The 20,226-nt window shown below is 42.1% G+C and overlaps 2 protein-coding genes across 2 annotated transcripts; one reads left to right on the forward strand and one right to left on the reverse strand.

Moving 5' to 3' along the window:
• LOC102710635 (protein PLASTID MOVEMENT IMPAIRED 1-RELATED 1) lies at positions 1–4,397 on the reverse strand. The gene is made up of 2 exons (XM_040522887.1): positions 1,712–4,397; positions 1–1,626 (listed from the first exon to the last, which is right to left on the reverse strand). The coding sequence occupies exons 1-2, from the start codon at positions 4,036–4,038 to the stop codon at positions 492–494; spliced, it is 3,462 nt and encodes a 1,153-aa protein (XP_040378821.1). The 5' UTR covers positions 4,039–4,397; the 3' UTR covers positions 1–491.
• Positions 4,398–14,181: 9,784 nt separating this feature from the next.
• LOC102710920 lies at positions 14,182–14,924 on the forward strand. Its single transcript, XM_006644550.2, has one exon. It carries the CDS (start codon positions 14,182–14,184, stop codon positions 14,701–14,703), a length of 522 nt encoding a protein of 173 aa, XP_006644613.1. The 3' UTR covers positions 14,704–14,924.
• The last annotated feature ends 5,302 nt before the right edge of the window (positions 14,925–20,226 follow it).

Consider the following 20,226-nt stretch of genomic DNA (forward strand, 5'->3'; position numbering starts at 1 on the left):
TTGAGCGTTTTGGCATGAGCAAACTGGGATTACAGTGAATGCATCACTGTAGTTATCTGAAAATAGAACTGCACAACCAATGTTTTGACAGCAAAACATGACAGAAATGGATGTAAGATCAGGAACAGATTGTGGCCAAATGGATGCTACACCAATAGTGAAAAACTACATATATGAGAAGGCAGTATTGCTATGGCAACTTCACATGCAGAAGCCACTATTTCAATTGTATGAAGAGAGGAGAAACACTAGTTTCTCAGTACTGCCAAAGTGCCAAGTACAGGCGAGTTCAAGAGGAGCACAACCGATTAGATGTAAATGGACTGAGCCTGGATGGTTCAAAGATGTATATAGGAACTAGATTAGCATGACTTGACAGTCCACTAGAAATATTTCAGTGAGAACAGGATCCAGACAAATAGGCTCCTTCCTGAACAGATAAATCCAAACCAGCAAATCCCATGTTCAAATTACTGAGAACTTCTGAACCATCACCGAAATCGTTTTTCCTTTTGAAGGAGGATATTCGGGTTCCTCTTAGGCCCTGCTAGCTCACCCCATCTGGTTCCTGCTCCATGTACGCGTGAAGAAATGCTCCAAAGGGTGTCTCCTGACTGACCAGCTGCCTCTTTACTTGGCTTTGTGATAGCTTTGGATTTCATCAGGGGATGCTTATTGCCCTTACTCATGCCAGCTGCAAGCAGCCATCTTGATCCTGATTGTTGCTGCGTTTGACTACCCCACGGTTTTGTCTTCTCAGGCTCGCTCTTGAAACCAGCTACATGCACTTCTGTGACTTTGAATTGCGGAATAGAATCGTGTTCTTCCTCAATCTTTTCTTCCTTGACCAATGCTTTTTCTAGAACCTGTTCACCCTTGGGCTCCTCATCATCATGCTCACTGTTACCTCTATCTGTGACAGTACTGTATATCTTAGGCTTTGGGGGAACAAAGACCCTTTCCACTTGAATTAAAGCAAGCATCGGCGTGCCAACTGGCTCATAGTTCCGTAGTGGGTCACGCAGTTGAACCATGAGAGCAACAGTGAAGTTGTTCCCTAACAAACCCCATCTTCTACCAGACCTCCTGTTCTTTTTATCTGTATTCCAGTTTTCAGCAACTAATTCCATTGATTTAGCATGGTGAGCAGCAAGTATCTTCGATGTCCGGTCAGTGAACTGGTCATCTTCATCCACTACACCAGAATCGAGCCTCATCCACTCATCAAGAGTGATTGACAAACCCATAAGTCCATCAACATCACCGCCGCTTTGTTTGACATCTAGGAGCTGCAACCCTGCAGTTCCTTCTAAACCAAGGGAGAGGGTATTCCCTGAACATTTTCCTTGCAGAGATGAAAATTCCCCAATAGACTGGGCACTGATATTGGAGGGTGCATCCTCTTCTGACATGCCAGATTGTATCCTGAGACCCTCGATGGAAAGGGCTTCAATCTTTTCCATGGCTAATGGTGCAAGATCCTCCAGTGAAACATATTCTGAAGTACTTTCCCTACCTAATGATGATGACAGATCAGTACACTTCCCCTTCTTATTCTTTCCAAAGGTAGTATTGCCAATCCCTCCAGCTAAAGCATCCATGCTATGATCATCCAATAGGTCATATCTGCATTGGTAAAAAAGGAAAAACCTTTAATCAACACAAGATGATGTAGATAAATGGCAGAAAATATATGGCAAGAAAGGCTGACCTTTCAGCAGACTCTAGAGCTGGAGAAGCCTCCCAAGCAATCTGCTGCATCATTTTGCCATTGACATCTTCTAAGGGCATAAGTTTGTTTGCTTGCATTGATAACTTTTCGATTCCCACTGAGGCCAGACCATGCAGTATCTCCATAATACCAGAGCCCATCTCTGCTGGTAGTACAATTGGTGAAGAAGCCTGCATGACCAAGCTGCAATTATTTTTCGCATTTTTGAATAGGACTGGATTCATCGAACGCAGAAACCCTCCATCTTTTGTCTGAACAAATGGACCCAAGCCATCAGCCAAAGGTGGTAGCTCAAGGGGTGACTCAGGTGGAAGGTCAATGGGACTACCAAAGCCACTTCTACTTCCGGGTGGAGAAGATTGGAAAGACTTCTCATTTAGTCCAAATTGCCGCATCAAGGCTTCAGTTTCTTCATCTTCCAGCGACTTGGCTCGAAATCTGGTCTCTATGGGCTGAACTGCATTCTGAAGCTCAAGTTCGGCCTCACGTATGATTGTAGAGAGATCAAAATCATGTGCTTCACAACTGGTTTCTATGGTTTCTTCCATATCATCTTCATTACTAGGTTCTTCCGCTTCATCTTCAAAGTCCAAACCAAGAATACCATTCCCAGATGCTAGAGTTTCCTTTTCAAACTGCTTCCAAAGACGCTCTCTTGGTGACTCTGAATCACTACCTGAGGTTGCTCCAAATGGACTATGCTCTATCCCAAGCATATCCAAAAACTCATTAGCAACAAAATCAGATGAAGCATCCATGCTGCGTGATCTGATCATCCTACTAGCGGAATTAGAGCTGTCTGTCACACCCACATAGCTCAATCGCCTAGAATGTTTATCTTCTACGGTAGGTGAGTCAAATTGTTCTGGCTCAACAATTGAGAGATCATTGATTAGACACCCCAGATCATCCAAATCTGCATCCAACTGATCATCGCCATCCAATTCTGCAGTAGATAATGAAACCGCTTTGACCATTGAGACCTCTCCAGCATCTTCACTATCAAAAGCAACATCACTGGCCCCCTCTTCCGGCTTCACTCCAACACTACCTTCTTCAGGGCGCGCAACACCTACTGACATAGCCTTGGGCTCTCCTTTTTCTCCAACTCCATCCCTAAAGTCCTCCTTTCCATCAGCTACATTATCAGTCCCCACAGATTTGAGCTGTTCTGGATCCTCAAGAGCAATCTCGACTCCCTGTTCGACCACACTGAACTCCGCACCATCACAGTCACCCTCTGGATGTGCCACGTCCGCCTTTTTCACCTCCACAGATGTGCAATGCTTTGATTGTGGCGACTCGTTCTCCTCAGACTCTACTGTTGACACCTCCTCCTTCCTCGAATCGAGACCTGCATCACCAAAAAATGGCAAAGCCTTTACAGTCCTCCCGCTTGGCAACACCTCGTGTAGCACTCTCACATCCCGGCTCCGCGCCGGAACTGGTGTAGGTGTCTGCACTGACACCTGCCGCGCCATGGAACCACGCCTCAGCCCCGCCACCTCCCCTCCCTTGTGCTGCTCCGCACCGGCGCCTACAAGCGCACACGAGAAGGTGACATTGAGCCGCGCGCCGCGGGCTGGGCCGGACAGCCGGAAGCTCGTGCTCCACTTCCCGAACCCAGAGCCGCCACCCTCTTCGAGATCGTCGAAGGAGAGCGGGAGCAGGCGAGTGAGGTCAACCTCGTGCTTGCCGAGCTCGAGCGCCGAGGTGGAGGCGACGACGATGAACGCCCGAGGCTCGTACTTGACCGCGGCCTTGGCGCTGCGGGAGAAGTAGACGGGCGAGCGTTGCGTCAACACCTCCTCAAACGAGGCGGCGCCGAGGGCCGCCGCGACGGGGCGGGTGGACGCGCTCAGGGACATCCGGCGGAAGTGGACGGAGATCGGGGAGCCATCGAGCGCGGCGGGGAGGCCGTCCACCGAGTGCACGTGCAGGGTGAACGCGCAATCAAGGCGGCGGCGGCCGAGGTGCGAGATGGCCGTCAGAGACTTCTTCCAGAAGGACGAGCTCGAGGATGTCGAGGCCGCTGCGCCCGACGACGACGAAGCAGACGGCAAGAGCCTGCGCGCGGAGGAGGAAGGCTTCAGCCTGGGCTTCTGCCGGGCCTGGTCGGCGACGGACGGGGCTGTGAGCGGGAGCGGGAGCGAGCGGCGGCGGCGGGAGGAGGAGGAGGAAGAATTGGGGTCAAGGGAGAGCGCCTTGTGGAGCGTCACGATGTCGCGCGCGAGCGCCGCGTCCCCGGCGTCGCCCCCCGCCCGGTCGGCGGCCCCCGGCGGCGGCACGAGGAAGCGGGACGACATGGACGGGAGAGGGTTTGAGTTTTGGATTTTTGGGGTGGGGATTTTGGGTTGGGGAGGCGCGGCCGGCGAGAGAGGTGGTGTGGGGCAAGGCAAGCGGAGCGGAGCGGCGGAGCGGATGCCTTGCTTGGCTTGTTGGTTGCCCCGCTGGTCTCCTGCGTCCCGTTGCTGCAGCCTACTGTGCGGCGGGCTCGGCGCTTTGGCTTTGTCTAGTGAGCTGGATTTGGGATCTCTCGAGGCTGGATTTCCTGTCTTGTGGTGCGGTGGAAGAAGCCCGCCGGAGAAGTCGTCGTGGAGCTCGCGGAGGGGAAGGTTTGGTGGCTGTTGGGGGTCGTATTGAAGGTTTGGAAGTTGGGGAAGGGGAAAGATCGTTTGGTGTGATCGTGTTTTACTAGTATGATCTGGGTTGTTCATGCGATTGGTACCTTACATAACCAGACAAATTGGGGTACGAAGCTGTTGTACTTGTCGAAAAATTGTGCATTGTATAGGAAGTGGATTGAATTCAGCGATTTGGAAATTTTCAAATTTCGAAATGACAGGCTTCCTGTGATCCTATGTTTGGGTGTACTAGGAAAATATTTAATGGCGTATACACCTGGATAAGAAGACATCAGAGTATAAGTGGAAGTACATCAAGCGAATTCCAAATACGGCGATTTACCGTGCAAGTGATTTGTAAACTGTAGTTTCGTTTTTTGTTCTTATCTTTTGCTTCATGTTTATGCTAGAATTTTAACCTACAGTTAATTTTAGAGTTTTTTATAGTAATTTATTTTCTAATCTTAACTTTTAAATAGTTAATGATACGTATATAAAATTTTTATTTGTAATTATTTTTCGATTGTAAATATGTTGTTTCACTTATTCCTCCAATAAACCAAAAGATGGATATTTTGCCTAAGAGCGTAGGATTGACATGGTAACTACGAGTCTACGACTCAAGTAAATGACAGTATGAAATCTTATCATTTTTTTCCAAGAATGATGTAGACTAAGTGTTTCAGAGTTATCGCTACAATATGTATATAATGTTTTGTATTTATTGAATCGCGCCTTCATCAATCTTAGCCTATGGATAAAGAGTCATCGCTATAGTATGTCCATAATATTTTATATTAAGTGAATCGTGCTCTCGTCAATCTTAGCATTTGGATGTGGTTTGAATAGTCCTAACATTAGTATTCCCTCTAGGTGTAAATGTTTAACGTGAGTTAGTTTAAAATTAAACTAGCCAACATCAAAAAAAAAATATGGGAGTATCTTATGATGTATGTGAATCCCTCACTAACTTTTAGCGTTACGTATCTTACGATGTATAAAAACTTTTCTCCCGAAACTCGTACTCACGCATTGTAGTACACAGTGTCGTTTTCGACGGACGTCGTTAGGAGTAGGTCGGTGTCAGGGAGGAGTTGGTACCACCGGCCCACCTCCCACGAAATTAACGTCGAAATGAACACACGACATTCTCGTGAATTTCAAGGTGCAGATCAGTGGAGAAGTTTGTAACGGGGTCAAGGAAATTCTATGGGCTTCTGTTCCCACGTCATTCGACAAATATTCGGTATACAAGAAGCTCAAGGGTGTTTAGTTGGTCACATAAATTTTTTTTTTACATGTCACATCGGACGTTATCGGATATCGGAAAGGGTTTTCAGACACGAATGAAAAAACGAATTTTATGGCTGGCGTGGAAACCGCGAGACGAATCTTTTGAGCCTAATTAGTCCGTCATTAGCGTATGTGGGGTACTGTAGCATTTATGGCTAATCACGTACTAATTAGGCTTAAAAGATTCGTCTCACGATTTCTCACGTAACTGTGTCATTAGTTTTTCGTTTTATCTATGTTTAATACTCTATTTAAGTATCCAAAGTTTTGATATGATGTTTTTATGTGAAAATTGTTTAGAACTAAACAGCCCCTCAGATGGACCATGCTGGCAGCTGGCTTGCTCCACCTTTTTTTTTCCCCTCGTGCTATAAGAGCATCTCTAGGAGAATGACCATCTCACTCGCCATACTTAAATTTGGTAATTTTGCATAAAAAAAATCCTCCAAGAGAATAACTATTTGATTTGTCATGTTATTTGAATGGCTAAACTTGAGTCATCAATGGTCAAATCTAGAATACATTCCCCCACTAGCACAATTGCTATCCATGAGTCCCATGTGGGTGGGACCCTCTTGTCATCCTCCTCTTGCCAGGATTTGGAGAGTGGAGATGGATAGTCTCTTGGAGATGCTCTAAGGACACCTCCAATGTGGTGCTAAACAGATGTGCTTAAATATGTTTTTAAGTATAGCGCTGAGCTAACGCTGTTTTTAAGCACCTTTCTAAGAACTTGGTATTGGGGGTGCCCTAAGAATTCAAGTTAAAAAAACTAAAATGGATGGCTAAATTTTTTAAGTCAAAATTTAGTCATTTTTCTTATAGATGCTCTAACATTGGTACAGATTTAAGGAGATTCATAGCGGTATAGAATCCGAAGCACATTGCATATCATTTCTGTTAGGCACTCTAAACTTTTCTTTATTGCTGTTCATGTCGTTACACTTGTTTGCAGTCTTTTACCATTTCCATCTCTTTATTAGTGGCTACTTTGTTCATGAGATACTTGATGAAGACTTTGAAAGACTTGCCTGCCGGGTGTCGATGATGACAAAGGAGGTGTTTATTATCTAATTTTTAATTTTTAATTTATAATAATAAAATTAGCTATTATAAAATTTAAAATCTACTTTAAAAATATGATACGATAAACTTATTTATAAAAACTTTTTTTTGCAAAAAACACATTGCTTAACAGTCTAAGGACCATATATACAAAAGCTAAGTAAAATACTGAAAATAATATGTCAAACGAGCGCAGCCAATACACAATGTATTGGATTCAACCTATCTTTAGGCTTATTTACGCAAAGTGAAACGACTTATTAATAAATTAAAAATAAGTTATAGGTAAAATTTTTGTATGTATATTCTTAGTGATCTAAAAGAAAAAATAATAAAATAAACTATAATAAAAAATCAAAATCAACTTAAATTTAAGAAATAAAAAATAAAATTTTGTTTTATAAGAATAAAAATAATAAAATTTGTTTGGTGGCGTTGGGTTGCTGTTCTATATAAGGAATGAAGATGGTGGCGCACTGGCGCGTGACAAAGTTGAGTAACGCGTTATGGCTACACTCATTTGCTTACATCTCTCTTGGCATTCCAAGATGTTGGGCAAGCAACGAGGTTGTAATCTTTTCTTTTATTTAATATTAATTATTTAATATAATATATCATGTTTTGGAAAGAAAACGAATGCATATAGTGTAAATAAACAATTTATTAAAATCGCTTATTTATTATGGCATTGTTATTCTAAAACATGTGCATTCCCCGTCCATAAGGAACTAATTCTTAGCTAGAAATATGAACATACTATGGCTGTGTTCTTTTTTTTTAGGTTTTTTTTTCATGTTTTCCGAACAATTAAACAATATATTTTTAATACATACTATGGCTAATGTGCGTATGTGTGTGTTGTGTGTGTATATATATATATATAAGACTAATACGCGCACCCATTAGTATAAATTATTCTACACCCCCTCACTTCCAAGACCTCCCAAGGCTCATTCTACCTCCCACCCCTCTTTCCAAGGCTCAAAAATCATCCTCACCTCAATTAAAGGCTGGTCAAAGAGTTTCCCACGTGGGTCAACCCCTTATGGGCTTCCTCTCTTGTCTATCTAAGCACCTCTCGTCTCCTAGTAATTCTGCAGTAACACGAAGAAAAAAATACAGTAACACGTCAACTAATTCACAGTAACAACGTCGAAACATACCCATGAGGGATCTACTTTTTTAAAGCATTTTTTCTAACAATTCGGTAGAAACGTTTTTAAAAAATAATATATGAGGTAAGAGATAAAATTGTTTAAAGTTTAAAATCTTAAGAAATATCTATAGGATTTATATTAGTATACACTAATGTTATGACAATAGCTACAGTAATGCTATACATTCTATGTAACAATAACACTATGTTACTATAAAATATGAGTATTGTTACTGTAATTATGCAGTAACATATCGGTATAAGTGCAGTAGCATGTGTGCTGTTACTGCACAATTACAGTAACGTCGTGACATAAGTATAATAATATCATGATCGAAGGGCAGTAACATAGGTGTGATTGCATACTATTACTCCAATACAATTAATACATGTGGGAGAGCTAAAAGGTTGTATTTCTAATCTTTAGAGAACAATATCTCATGTGTCTTATATTATTTTATAAAATCGTTTTCACTACCATGGTCCGTCATGATGTTGTTACTGTATTTTATAAGGCATGTTATTGTTTTTTGTCTTCGTATTACTAGACAGACGGGACTGAACAAATGTGATGTGTGGAGAAAGGTTAAAGGACGGATTTAACCGACGTGGGAGAGGTTTGACCAGGCCATGAGAGAGATTTTGGGCCCTTAGAAGGACGTGGGAGGTGGGTTTGGGCCTTATGGCTTATTCTACGGGGTACACATATTAGCTTTGCTATATATATGTGTGTGGGTGTTAGTAATTTTTTTATAGATGTTTAACTTTTTAATAGTTAATTTGATCGTTTATACTATTAAATAGCTATAATAAAAAATAGATAATATTTTATCTCTCGTCTCACTACTACAAAAGTGATTTTTATGTACGAGATCCCCTCATTTTTCCATGTGGATCATAACTAGTGGCGTCTGCAAAATTCGATGATCATTTTTCCATACGGCTGCTTAAGTGGTCCGTATGGAAAAATCGATTTTCTCATACGGGCCTCTTAAGAGGGCCGCATGCAAAAATAAGCTCATTTTTCCATGCGGCTCACTTAAGTGTCCACATGAAAAAAATCGATTTTTCTATACGGGCCACTTAAAAAACTGTAACAAAGTTATATAACTCATCAAGATCTATAACTTCTATTTTGATCATTTCTTCATCCGATAAAGTGATTCGTAAGATTGTTCGCAAAATATATATCTCTTATATTCTCTTGTATAGTTTGTATAGTTTTAAACTATATAAGAGATATACATTTTGTGAATAATCTTGTAAATTACTTTATCGGATGAAGAAATGATCAAAATAGAAGTTATAGATCTTGATGAGTTATATAACTTTGTTGTTGATGCCTTTTTCAGTTGAAATCATTTAGCATTTGAAAAGGTTGTTTGAAGTTCTCATAATTTGAAATTCATATTCAAACTGCTCAATCAAAGTCATATACAAAAATAACGAATACAAAAGTTGTAGTTCTTTATAAGTTATACAACTTTGTTTTGACAATTTTTTTATTTTAAATCATTTACTACCCGAAAAATTATTTGATACTAAATTGATATTTTTAATAATTATTTTTGCATGCGGTCCTCTTAAATAGCTGCATGTAAAAATCTATTTTCGTATACGGACGGTTAGGTGACCGCATATAAAAATACCGATATTTTTTTTGATCGTTCTCTCTCTTTCCCTCCTCACTATTTCGAAATTTTTCAAACACCTATTTATTTGTCTCTCTTTTATGTTCTCTCTCCCTCTCTCTCTTTTTCTCCTCTCCTCTCCTCTCTTCTTGTCGACAGTGGGCAAAGGGCGGTGATGGCGGTGAGGGCGGTGATCGGGTCCGGGGTGCTGTCGCTGGTGTGGGGGTGGCACAGCTGGGATGGGTGGGCGCCTGGGCGGCCCCGCCGTGATGGTGCTGTTCGGTGGCGTCATCTACCGCTGCTCCGTGCTCCCCGTCGAGTGCTACCGGTCCGGCGACCCAGCCACCGGCCCACACAACCGGACCTACATGGACGTCGTCCGCGCCAGCCTCGGCGGGTTCAATGTGAGGCTCTGCAGCGTGCTGCAGTTCGCCAACTTCTTCGACGTCTGCGTCGGCATCACGATCGCCTCCTACGGTGACGGACGGCGGTGGCGGATCTGGGGGGCGACGGATCCGGCGACGCCGTCCACGGGAGGGCCGGATCCGCCGCCCTACGGTAGAGCTCGGTGCTCGGCGGCGGATCTGGGAGCGGCGGTGGCAGCGTCGGTCTCGGGTGGCGGCGGCGGTGGTGGTCTGGGGCGGCGGCTGCAGTGGCGGTCTCGGGCGGTGGCGGCGGCGGTCTCGGGCGGCTGACGACGGGATCGGAAGCAGCGGCTGCGACGAGCTCGGGCGGGCGGCGGCGCTAGGTTTTTTTCGGTTTTTTTTTGGAATTTTATTTTTTTTCGTGATTTTTTCTCTTTGCATGCTGTGCCCTGTCCGCATGCAAAGATCTGCATTTTCGCAGACGATGCGAAAATCACTCTGGCCCGTTTGCAAAAACGGTTTTTGTAGTAGTGTCTCAACCTGAGAAAAACACAAACATTGTATCCAGATTTATATGACGCATAGCTAAGAATTACTTTTTAAATAGAGGGGTATATTGCTTTTTGAGTGTCTTCAAAGCTAGTGGTAAAGTTTGGAGGTGAAAGTAATTAGTTGTGCAATTCTCAGTTGTGTTCCGACTTTGTTTTCGAAAAGCTTAACACAATCTTCCTTTTCGTTTAGGCTTATGTTTATAAGCTAAAATTTGAATTTTTAATCTTAAATTTATAGTTGATTTTAAAGTTTATTTAGCGAAGTTTATTTTTCAGAATCAGCTTTTAAAATCATTAAGAATATGTATATATAACTCTTATTTATAAATTATTTTTTAAAATATGTCGTTCGACCTTTTAATAAAAAAAACTCAAAACAATCCCTTGATTGCTTTTCTTCGTTTTCTTAGAGAGGTTTCTTTAGACGAGATACTTTCTTTACAGTTTATAGGAATGGAACACACTCCAAAGACGAGGCCAGTGGCTGCGCAGCGGCCAGTTCGAATTCGACTCTCGGAGTGTTGGTTGTACTTGTACATATCGTGAGGCAATGCTGTACCTGTACTCTTGTGATGTTTCCAGCCAAGTGCTTCGGGGACAAACAGGGCCTCTGAGCTGCACCGAGCCACCGAGGCATTGCATATGTGCACTGGGAAGAGGATTGTCTGCAGTGATAGGTGAGCGCCGCACAGGAGCCGCGTCCACTGAGGCTTATTTAAGGCTGTATTGGTATGGTTTAACTGCATCGTTTCGATCTCTTATATTACTTTGGCTTGATTGGTATATTTGCATACCTGATATTTCAATTATATCTTTAATGTCATTGTGTTTAGAGATGTATCAGTTTATTTAGAAATGTTCGGTTAGAGCTGATCTTCTGTCTTAGTCTATATGTTTCTACAATCACAATGATGCTTTTGACAGATGTGTTATATTCATTACATTAGACATATCTATTAACTCAATCAGATCAAATTATAATCTCATGTTGCACTGGTTAGGTTCAATCTACTGGATTGTTGTTGATAATCTGAATCTTGTTAAAACAATATATTTGTGCTAATGTTTTATCGAAGGGTTAGCCGCTCTTATTTGATGTGTTAAATATCAAATTGACGGTTTTACTACTATGTTTAAATTTAATGCATGACCACTGATGTTATATTAGCTTGCTTATATCTATCAGACACTTATCAACCTTATATCGTATCGGTTAGGTTCGATATGTTGAGTTGTGGTTGTAAGTTAGATTTATTTAAGTCAGTAGGCATCAATCATTGTTTCATCGGAGTTTCAGTCGTTGAGTTATTTAAGTATTGCATCAACTTATAAATATATACAAGTTGATTTTAGCTTACTGTAGCAAAAACTCTATTGTTTATCTAACTATTCGAGCCTATTTGTATCGAGCTTCTAACTGATCCAATTCTCTAACAGTAGATTGTTCAACCTATTGGCTAATCGGTATTACATCGTCATCTTATTAGTTATAGGATTAAACCGACTAACGTGCTCGCATCTCATCAATATCTAAGACCTGCAAGAGCTAAACATATCTCGCAGGCCTTCATGTGTACTCAACACATCAAATCAATAGATTTGGTATTAACACTAGCGAATGGAGAACATAGCATTATAGAGGGGAGGGGAGGCGTGGCTGGCTAGGTTGGAGTGGGAAGGGTGAGGGTAGTGGGTGGCGGTGTTTAGGCTTGCTAATAGATTAAATGGAAATAGATTAGATGACTTGGGCTTTAATTTGAATTGTCTTTGGTTGAATGCAAATGGATTGTTACTTCAAATGATTTGGATTAGATTGGGTTATAAATTAAGACAAATGGATTGATATAGTCTAAATTTAGTTATGTAATTTCAGGTTTTAAATGATTTGATCCATGGAGGGCAAATGGATCCTTTAATTGGGTAGCCAGTGGATAAGAGAATAGAGATATGTAGGACCCACATGTAGAAATAGATCAAAATTTGCACTTATACATAATAAATCATCGCACCAAATTTTAGTCAAATTTGATAAACTTTTATAGTGTGAACGTGAGTTTTAAAATTTTAGATCCGAGTTTTATATATACTTAATGGGTACATCCATTCTGTTAGAGTGGATTGGATCCATTTTAACCAAATGGTTTGGTGCAGGTAGGGCTAAAATTAAAGTTGTATTGGTTTGGATTAGATCCTAATGAAGAATAATTGATGCAGGTTATTTTGGTAGACTAATTAAGGCCCTTTTTTTTCAGCTTAAGATTATTATAATCTAGATTATTGAGTCAGATTATTATAAGTTAGATTGTTATAATCTGTAGTAGAATAAGTTGTGAGTTGTTTCTTTTCTATATTATTATAACCTAGATTATTGGGTTTGCAAGTCTAAAGAGGGAGTGGGATGACATGACGGGTAATTTTTCACCTAATAAGCTAGAAAAAACTCACATAAATGAGCTTATCAGATTATAATAAGCTGGGTTCCAGATTATAATAAGCTACTTCGTCTGTTTCTTTCAGTTTACTTCTAATAATCTAAATTATAATAATTCCAAGCTGAAGGAAACAGAGCCCTACTCCAGATTTTTACTCCAGATTTTTATGGTGCTCCATGTAAAATACTGGGCTTCCACATAATAAATTAAGAAATAGATAAACTGAAACATAAAATATCAAAGACTTATGTGAAAGCGATGGGGGTACCAGCATAACTACGGTCTACAGCGATGCACTTTCACGGAAGAAACAAACGGCGACTTTAGCAGAAAAGATCAAGATATTTCCTTTTAAGTCTTCTGTTCCAACCGTAAGGCCGCCGTGACGTGACCGTAACACTCGAGGAAACTGCTCAGTCCTTTCCTTTCCTTGCTAGCTTTGTTTCGTGTTAACTTTCGAAGAAAATTTCGTAAACAGTTATCATCACGGTAAACGGTCACACAGATATGAGTAGACTAATTAATGTAAATGCTGACGCTGACGGTAAACCCTAAATAGCAAGTAGTTTTCAGATCGTTGGCTCTCGATTTAACATACCTCTGACCAACTGAGCTAATGCTGCGGCAGCAAATACTTATAAACCATGATAACCGATCACTCACCTGGTTTCTCACGCATGAGAATATGAGATGATATGGCCGTATGGGCCTCCGCTGCTCCGCATCCTTTCTGCAAGGCTGAAGCGTGAATCCAGCTGGATCAAATCGAACAGGCAGCAAGCTGCCCCAGCACAGAAGACACCGGCATAAAAAAAAACTGGATCTCCTATCCTCCATCTCCGTGGAAGTTCCCGTCCAAACACGCCCCGGCAAAGCGAATTCCACCACTGTAGCATCATTCCCCTGGAGGCCGAAGCACAGTCAGACATGGCGCATTGGCGCCTCCTCTGTGCGACTGCCCGTCGGATTTCCGCGTCACTGACTTCGCGATATATCGTGCTTCGGTTCCCGGAGCTCATGCTGTCAAACCGTTAAAAGTGTGTCATGTCTCCCTTCCCCTCCAAACACACACATGACACATATATATACATATATAATAAATGGTGAAGACGTGCAGAGAGTAATATATCCGGGTCTCCGGTCCAACGCGTATTCAGAGAAGAAAAATGAAGCACCCGAGTAAAAGTCATATATACACTGTACGCTGCACGACGCACAGCACAGCACAGCATTATATATGGAGGAAGGATGCCCGGTGGGTACCTGCTGAACCCCAAACATCAGAAAGCTCGATAATCCCTTCCTCTACGCCGAAGGCTGACGCATCCGACAATGGCAAGCCTCCCCGTGAGCACCAAAGCTTCACCGGTCTGCGACTACGAGCGACTGGCCGACGCCCCCGGCGAAGGCGCCGCCGAATCACTGTGCGCCTCGGCTCCCTGCAGGAAAGACAGCCGGTGCACGTCGGCCTTCGCCTTCACCATCGTCGCCGTCAACTGCGGCACGGCCATCTACCACTCGCGGCGCGATCCCTGGTCAGTCGCCTTCGTGCTGGCCGCCTCCGTCATGCTCCTCTCGCTCCTCTGCTTGCTCCGGGTGTTCGAGAGCCTGCCCCCGGGCTCCTCCAGCGGGAGGCGTATCAAAGCCGGCGTTTGGGCCGTTTCCACGGCGCTCACAGTCATGTTCTCACATAGAGTAGCTGCGCTTATGCCTTTCCCGGTCGCCGCCGTGATATGGGGCCTGGCCGGCTCCACGATTGTCGCGGGATTCTGTATGCTCTTCGTTTGCCGCGGCGAGGTCGAGACGGTGGCGGAGGAAATTCCGCCAAAAGTGTCCGAGTCCGACATAGCTTAGATCGCCCGGTGCACCCGGGGCCCGTACAGAGATGGCAATGGCCCCACGATTTTGAACCTAATGAATTTTTATTTTATTATGAGTTATATATGATCTATTTTTTTATACTCGTGGATTTGTTAAATAGACAAAATCCTTACCTGCTGAGTACGTATGTGTTTGTTCTCTGAGGTGTTCTCCGGTGCATTCTAGAATTTAATCGACACCATTATTTATTTTTATCCGTGATTAAATTATACTACCAACAATATTATGTGTAATAAAAATTTAAAGGTGTAATATCGTTATTTTTATTATGATCTTTGTTAAAAAATTACAAAATACTACTAATCGATTAATTAATAAAGTAAAAATACCATTTTTAATCAATGCTAATATTAGTTCTAACCGGAGAGGAACTACACTAGTGTCATCTTATCACTAGTAAGATACTAGCAGAAGTAAGTTTTCTTTTTCAATTTTTTGCCGGTTCAGCCAAAAGATGGCCGACCGTATTTCGTTAAGGAGAAAGAATTTACAGATTTACATATAAAGGTAGAACATTCACGACAAGAAGTTGTCGTGAAGATGCCCTCAAACTACCAAACAAATATTGAAGAAGCCCTCAAGCTATCACGGGGGATTACTCGCGGTATCGATGCAGCACTCCCGCGATGCTCCAGGCCGACACCTCATCTCTGGTATCTTGGACCAGTTTTTTTTTTTTTTAACCAAAACCGGCGGGAGAACTGCTAATTTTATTTCACGTAAATAGGAGAAAAAAATCCAGACAAGATTAAAAAACAACGAACAACTCTTGACGAGAGAAGTCTCGCAAATCAACGGAGCCCAACAAAGGTGACTAAGTTAAACTCTCCACGAAGCAGCAAAAATAGCTCAATTGTGAAAGTGTTGCCAAGCTTGTCGTCCAAAACAACGCAGCAGCTTCGATTTCACTACAAACGCAAATGTTACCAATCCTACCGCCATGATGGATAGCCAACTCCGACTACATCAGGTGGGCCTCAGCCAAATCCACCAAATCACCACAATCTGCACACGGCCGATGCTAGCAAACTAAGCCAGAGACTGCAGTGCGTCATCATTGTTGAGCGTCATCGCACCTCTAACAACGAAGCAACTTCGACTCCATGAAGCAAAAATAGACAAAGAGAACTACTCGATCGCTAACAGGACACTGGAAGCCAAGGAGACAAGCCTCGTCAAAACTACTAAGCTAACACAACAACTGAGGTGAAATAGAAGACCACTAGCGATCATAGTTGCACGAGAAGGTTATTCGAAATGGTGCCTCTAGGGGGGCATGACATGAAACACCACCACCGCTTGTTCCAAAATAGAACAAGGCTTTCACCCAGACATTTGGTATGGTTAGAAGGGAACCAAAACTATAATGACGCCTCCAAAAAGGGTAATGGCGCTCACAACATCGTCGTCATCAGCCAGCCAACGGCCAGGCTAGGTTTTCACCCACAATTACCCTTTCACCCTTCTGGTACCAACTCGTATAAACAATGGATTCGTCAGTCATCTACATAGCTCCATAAAGCCCGTTGCCACCAACCAAGTTGTTGTGTGCTCTTCGCTGGCTTGTAGGATGTGTATGCCGCCAATAACCCCGGCTGACCCCCTGACCTCCTTCCGTGCCTCCCCTGTCCTTAGGGGTCGCAGCCTCACTAGGGAGGCCCCGCCGCTGCCGTCCTTGCTGCCACACGATTTGGTCGGCGAGCCGCTAAGGCGGCGACGAGGCAAGAGGAGGGAGGGGTGGTGGCGGCAGCCAACCTGTTTTGCTACCTGGGTTGCCCTAGGGCTTGGGCGACATGGGCGTTCGTTGTGGCAACAGTTCAAAAAACCATATCTTGGACTAGTTGAGCTGCAGGGCGACTGGACTGGTTGAAAACACGACCATTCCTCTTCTTGGCAGCAACCAACACACTAGCTAAACCAGACAATCAAAGTTGTCCCTGTAGCGCGTTCGTCAAAGCAACCTCTCGTTAGTCCACCACTCGCCAAGTGCCTTCCATGCTTCCGAAGTTAAGCTAAAGCTTAGAGCAAGGCTAATAATATAGCCAAGACTTCTTATAGCCAGCTCTTAGCCCACCCATATACTAGTTAGCTCTTCATCATTAATGTAGGATCCACGTACCACTCTCGTAGAGTTTCTTGGTTCTTGTGCTTGAGCTGGCAGCAAGCTTACAACCTGCTTACATCTCTCTCATCCCCTCTCTCCTCCACATAAGCATTTAGCCAGCTTAGAGCATGTTCAACAGTAGAGCCTATTGTGGGCTCTATCTCAAGCCACGTCAGCAACAAGAATCTATTTTAAAATGATATATACAAAGGTAAAGTCAGGTGTGGTCTCTTCATTAGTGCAATAAAATATTTTTTATTAAGCTAGTTTCCTTTTTATACATTCTCATGCAAGAAAGTTTCCTTTAATAAATGCTAAGAGTCGACTCTAAGCCGTTGCCATGCATGACAACAGCTTTTCTCTTTCCTTTCCTCTCTTCCTACCCATCACCAAATTTATTTACGTGGCGATTGAGAGAGTCAGCTAATAGGCATCATTATACGTGCCCTTATAGCCTTGCTCTTAGCCCCACCCAGAACTTGATCATTCTCCACACCGTAGAGGTGTAACAATATGTGACAAAGAGATTCCGACAGGCCTCCGGCTCGACGGAGCACGAGGGCAGGGTCACTGGTTTTGCCAACACCTTTTCACTAGGTTGTGAGTGGTGAGACAACGCTCTCTCTGTGTGCTAGCCACATAGAGCAGAAGTAAGTTTTCATGAGTCTGAATTTTGGAGTTTTCTAGTTATAATTTATTTTTCACTCGCTGAGAATAAAAATTTTATTCATAAATTACATTTCGTTTGTAAAATATGTGATTCCTCCACCAACGCCGCCCCTCGCCGACTCGATCGCAAGAGCAACGACGGCAATGAAAACAAAAGGCATCCCAACCAGAACAACGCGTTCTCTTCTATTGCAGGGTTGCTGCAACTTGTCTGCCGTGCACCTAAATGCGTTGTTTGCAGGTTGCTGACATTTTTACTCAGGTTGTTAATTGCAATATCGAAGCTTTCCAAATCAAATACGTGAGATGGGCTGACATTAGAAGCATGCCAAGAAAATTGATAGGAGGCGGACGAGGTAGGGCACGACGGGGATGATCAACGAGACACGGCAGCACGCTGCGGATGAGAAAGAGGTGACAGTCGAAGGAGATCGATCGAATGTTTGGGTGTGACTTGCAGACAGAGACGATCGAGTAACTACCTCGAACACGAAATTACCCCTCCACGATGACTTTTAGCCTGTTAGTACCTTCTCATTTAGACCATTCATCGTTTTTGAAATTTCAGGAAATTTAATGAAAAAATATATGTTCTATAGGTTGATATGTAGCGTAGTTTTGTCAAAGAAATTCATGAAAAGTGTATTTTCCGGCGTAATTAAAAATCATAAACAAGAATTTCGGAAAACAAAATTAAAAAATAGCCTATTGCAAATAATATTTCATAGGAAGATGGATAAGAATATTTTGTTGTTGAGACATTATTAATTTGCACTAGACACTAGGGTACATAATGTTGAAATACAAATACATGATAGATATATGAAAAATAGGTATGGAGAAAAATTATATGTCATGTTAGTAATAATGGGTAGTAGGTATAGTTGTGACGCAACAATCAAAATGAAGTTGTTGTTACTTATTGGTGTGAATTATTTGACGAAGGGTGATATGATAGTGTATGTTTGTATGTTGCAATATTAAGAATTTAGAAAAGGTCATGTGAAAATTTTCTTGTTTTCCCTATAACCTGTCCTATTTTTCCTATGTCCCAAATATTCACAAAATATTTTCCTATTTTTCATGCATATTTTTAGATTTTTTAAAGTTTTTTTGCATTTTACATCACACCCGCGGTCTCCTCGCGGCAACCGCGGTTTCGTCGCGGTAACCGTGGTTTCGGCCGCAAAAATCGTGCGAGAAACCACGGTTTCCGTCGTTCTCATACGCTGTTCTAGCAAGTAGTTACCGTGGTTACCGCGCGAAACCACGCGGTAACCACGTTTACCGCATGGTTTTAAATTAAAATTTTTTGTTTTCAAATTTATTGTGGTTTTCGCGGTGTTCACGGTTACCGTGGGGATCCGCGGCTGTGCGGCGCTACGGTTTTGGCGGCTCGCACCGTAAGTGAAACCCTTTAGGTGTCTACATATTTGATTGACCCGAAGAATGGATTTGGAGACTCGGTTTTCATTCCCTTGTAACCCCTTATTCCATTCCCAAGAAGCAAGGATGAACTCTCTACGGTATTTTCTCGTTCACCTAACATGAAAGGGCCCCTTAAAGACAAGCAAAACAAATATCTAAACATGGACCAAACCTGAAGAGTAGTAGCTATTAATTGCAAACTAAAACCATAAAGCAGTTGTATATATAGTTCTCATAATATGGACGTACCATACATCTAGGACACGTCCGAGGAATCCAAACAGGTGTGTATGTATAGTTCAGGACAACACAGAAGAAGAAGAAGACTCAGTCGCTAAGATGAATGATTATCCATCATAGATGTAGTTGATGATGACAAAACATAGAAGAAAAGATGATGAAAACACAATATTTCAAATTCAGCTATAATCGTTCGCTTTACTTCCATTATGACTGATAGGGAATGGTAAAGATAATATATCTATAGCTTGAGATAACATAGCCCAATAGAATATCTAGACACAAAAATAGCATTCTAGATAGATAAAATATAATATTTGATTTGTACTCCAAGCATCTATCTCTTATGTACGATATATGTACACCTACGAGAGACATAAATACATAATAGATCATAGGATTTCTTCTAATTCAATATTTTCCACAAGCTTCTCCTAAGAACCATAAGTGGCCCTGCCCTCAATAAGTTCCAAAACCCCAAACATGTGATCTGCCTATATACAGTTATGAACTGAAAAACAGATATTTGAAACTTTGGAATAGAAAAGCCATAGAAATTAAGTGCACTATTTGAACCAGAAAAACATGTGATCTGTGAAGTTGAATGGTAGAAAACTAAACTAGAATGTTAAAGCTAAGGGATCTATAGTAGGTCCCGAAGAAACATACAAATATTATATCACTCCTTTCAATATGGAAGTTACTATGATAAAATTACTCATGTGGCCATGTTGATAATAAAGGTTGAAGAAATTCAAAATACCTATCACTTATAGGCCTTTTTAAAGTACTCCCAAGTAATTATAGATCATCCATTTTAGAAGATCAAATGGTTAGTATGACTCTTACCATGTAACAAGTAAGATGAGATCACTTACCACTTAATAAGGGTAAAAAAAACTTTTGGTAGCATATTATACAAGAAAACAAATGCTTAATTATTAGTAAATTTATTATGATTTACCTTAATTTATAAAACATGTACCTTGATTCTTAATTTATACATATTGTCCCTCCGAAGCCGCTCGCGACATGTGAAAAGCACATTTCTCGTC

Source organism: Oryza brachyantha, chromosome 1 (assembly GCF_000231095.2).
Source record: "Oryza brachyantha chromosome 1, ObraRS2, whole genome shotgun sequence".
Classification (NCBI taxonomy): Eukaryota; Viridiplantae; Streptophyta; class Magnoliopsida; order Poales; family Poaceae; genus Oryza; species Oryza brachyantha.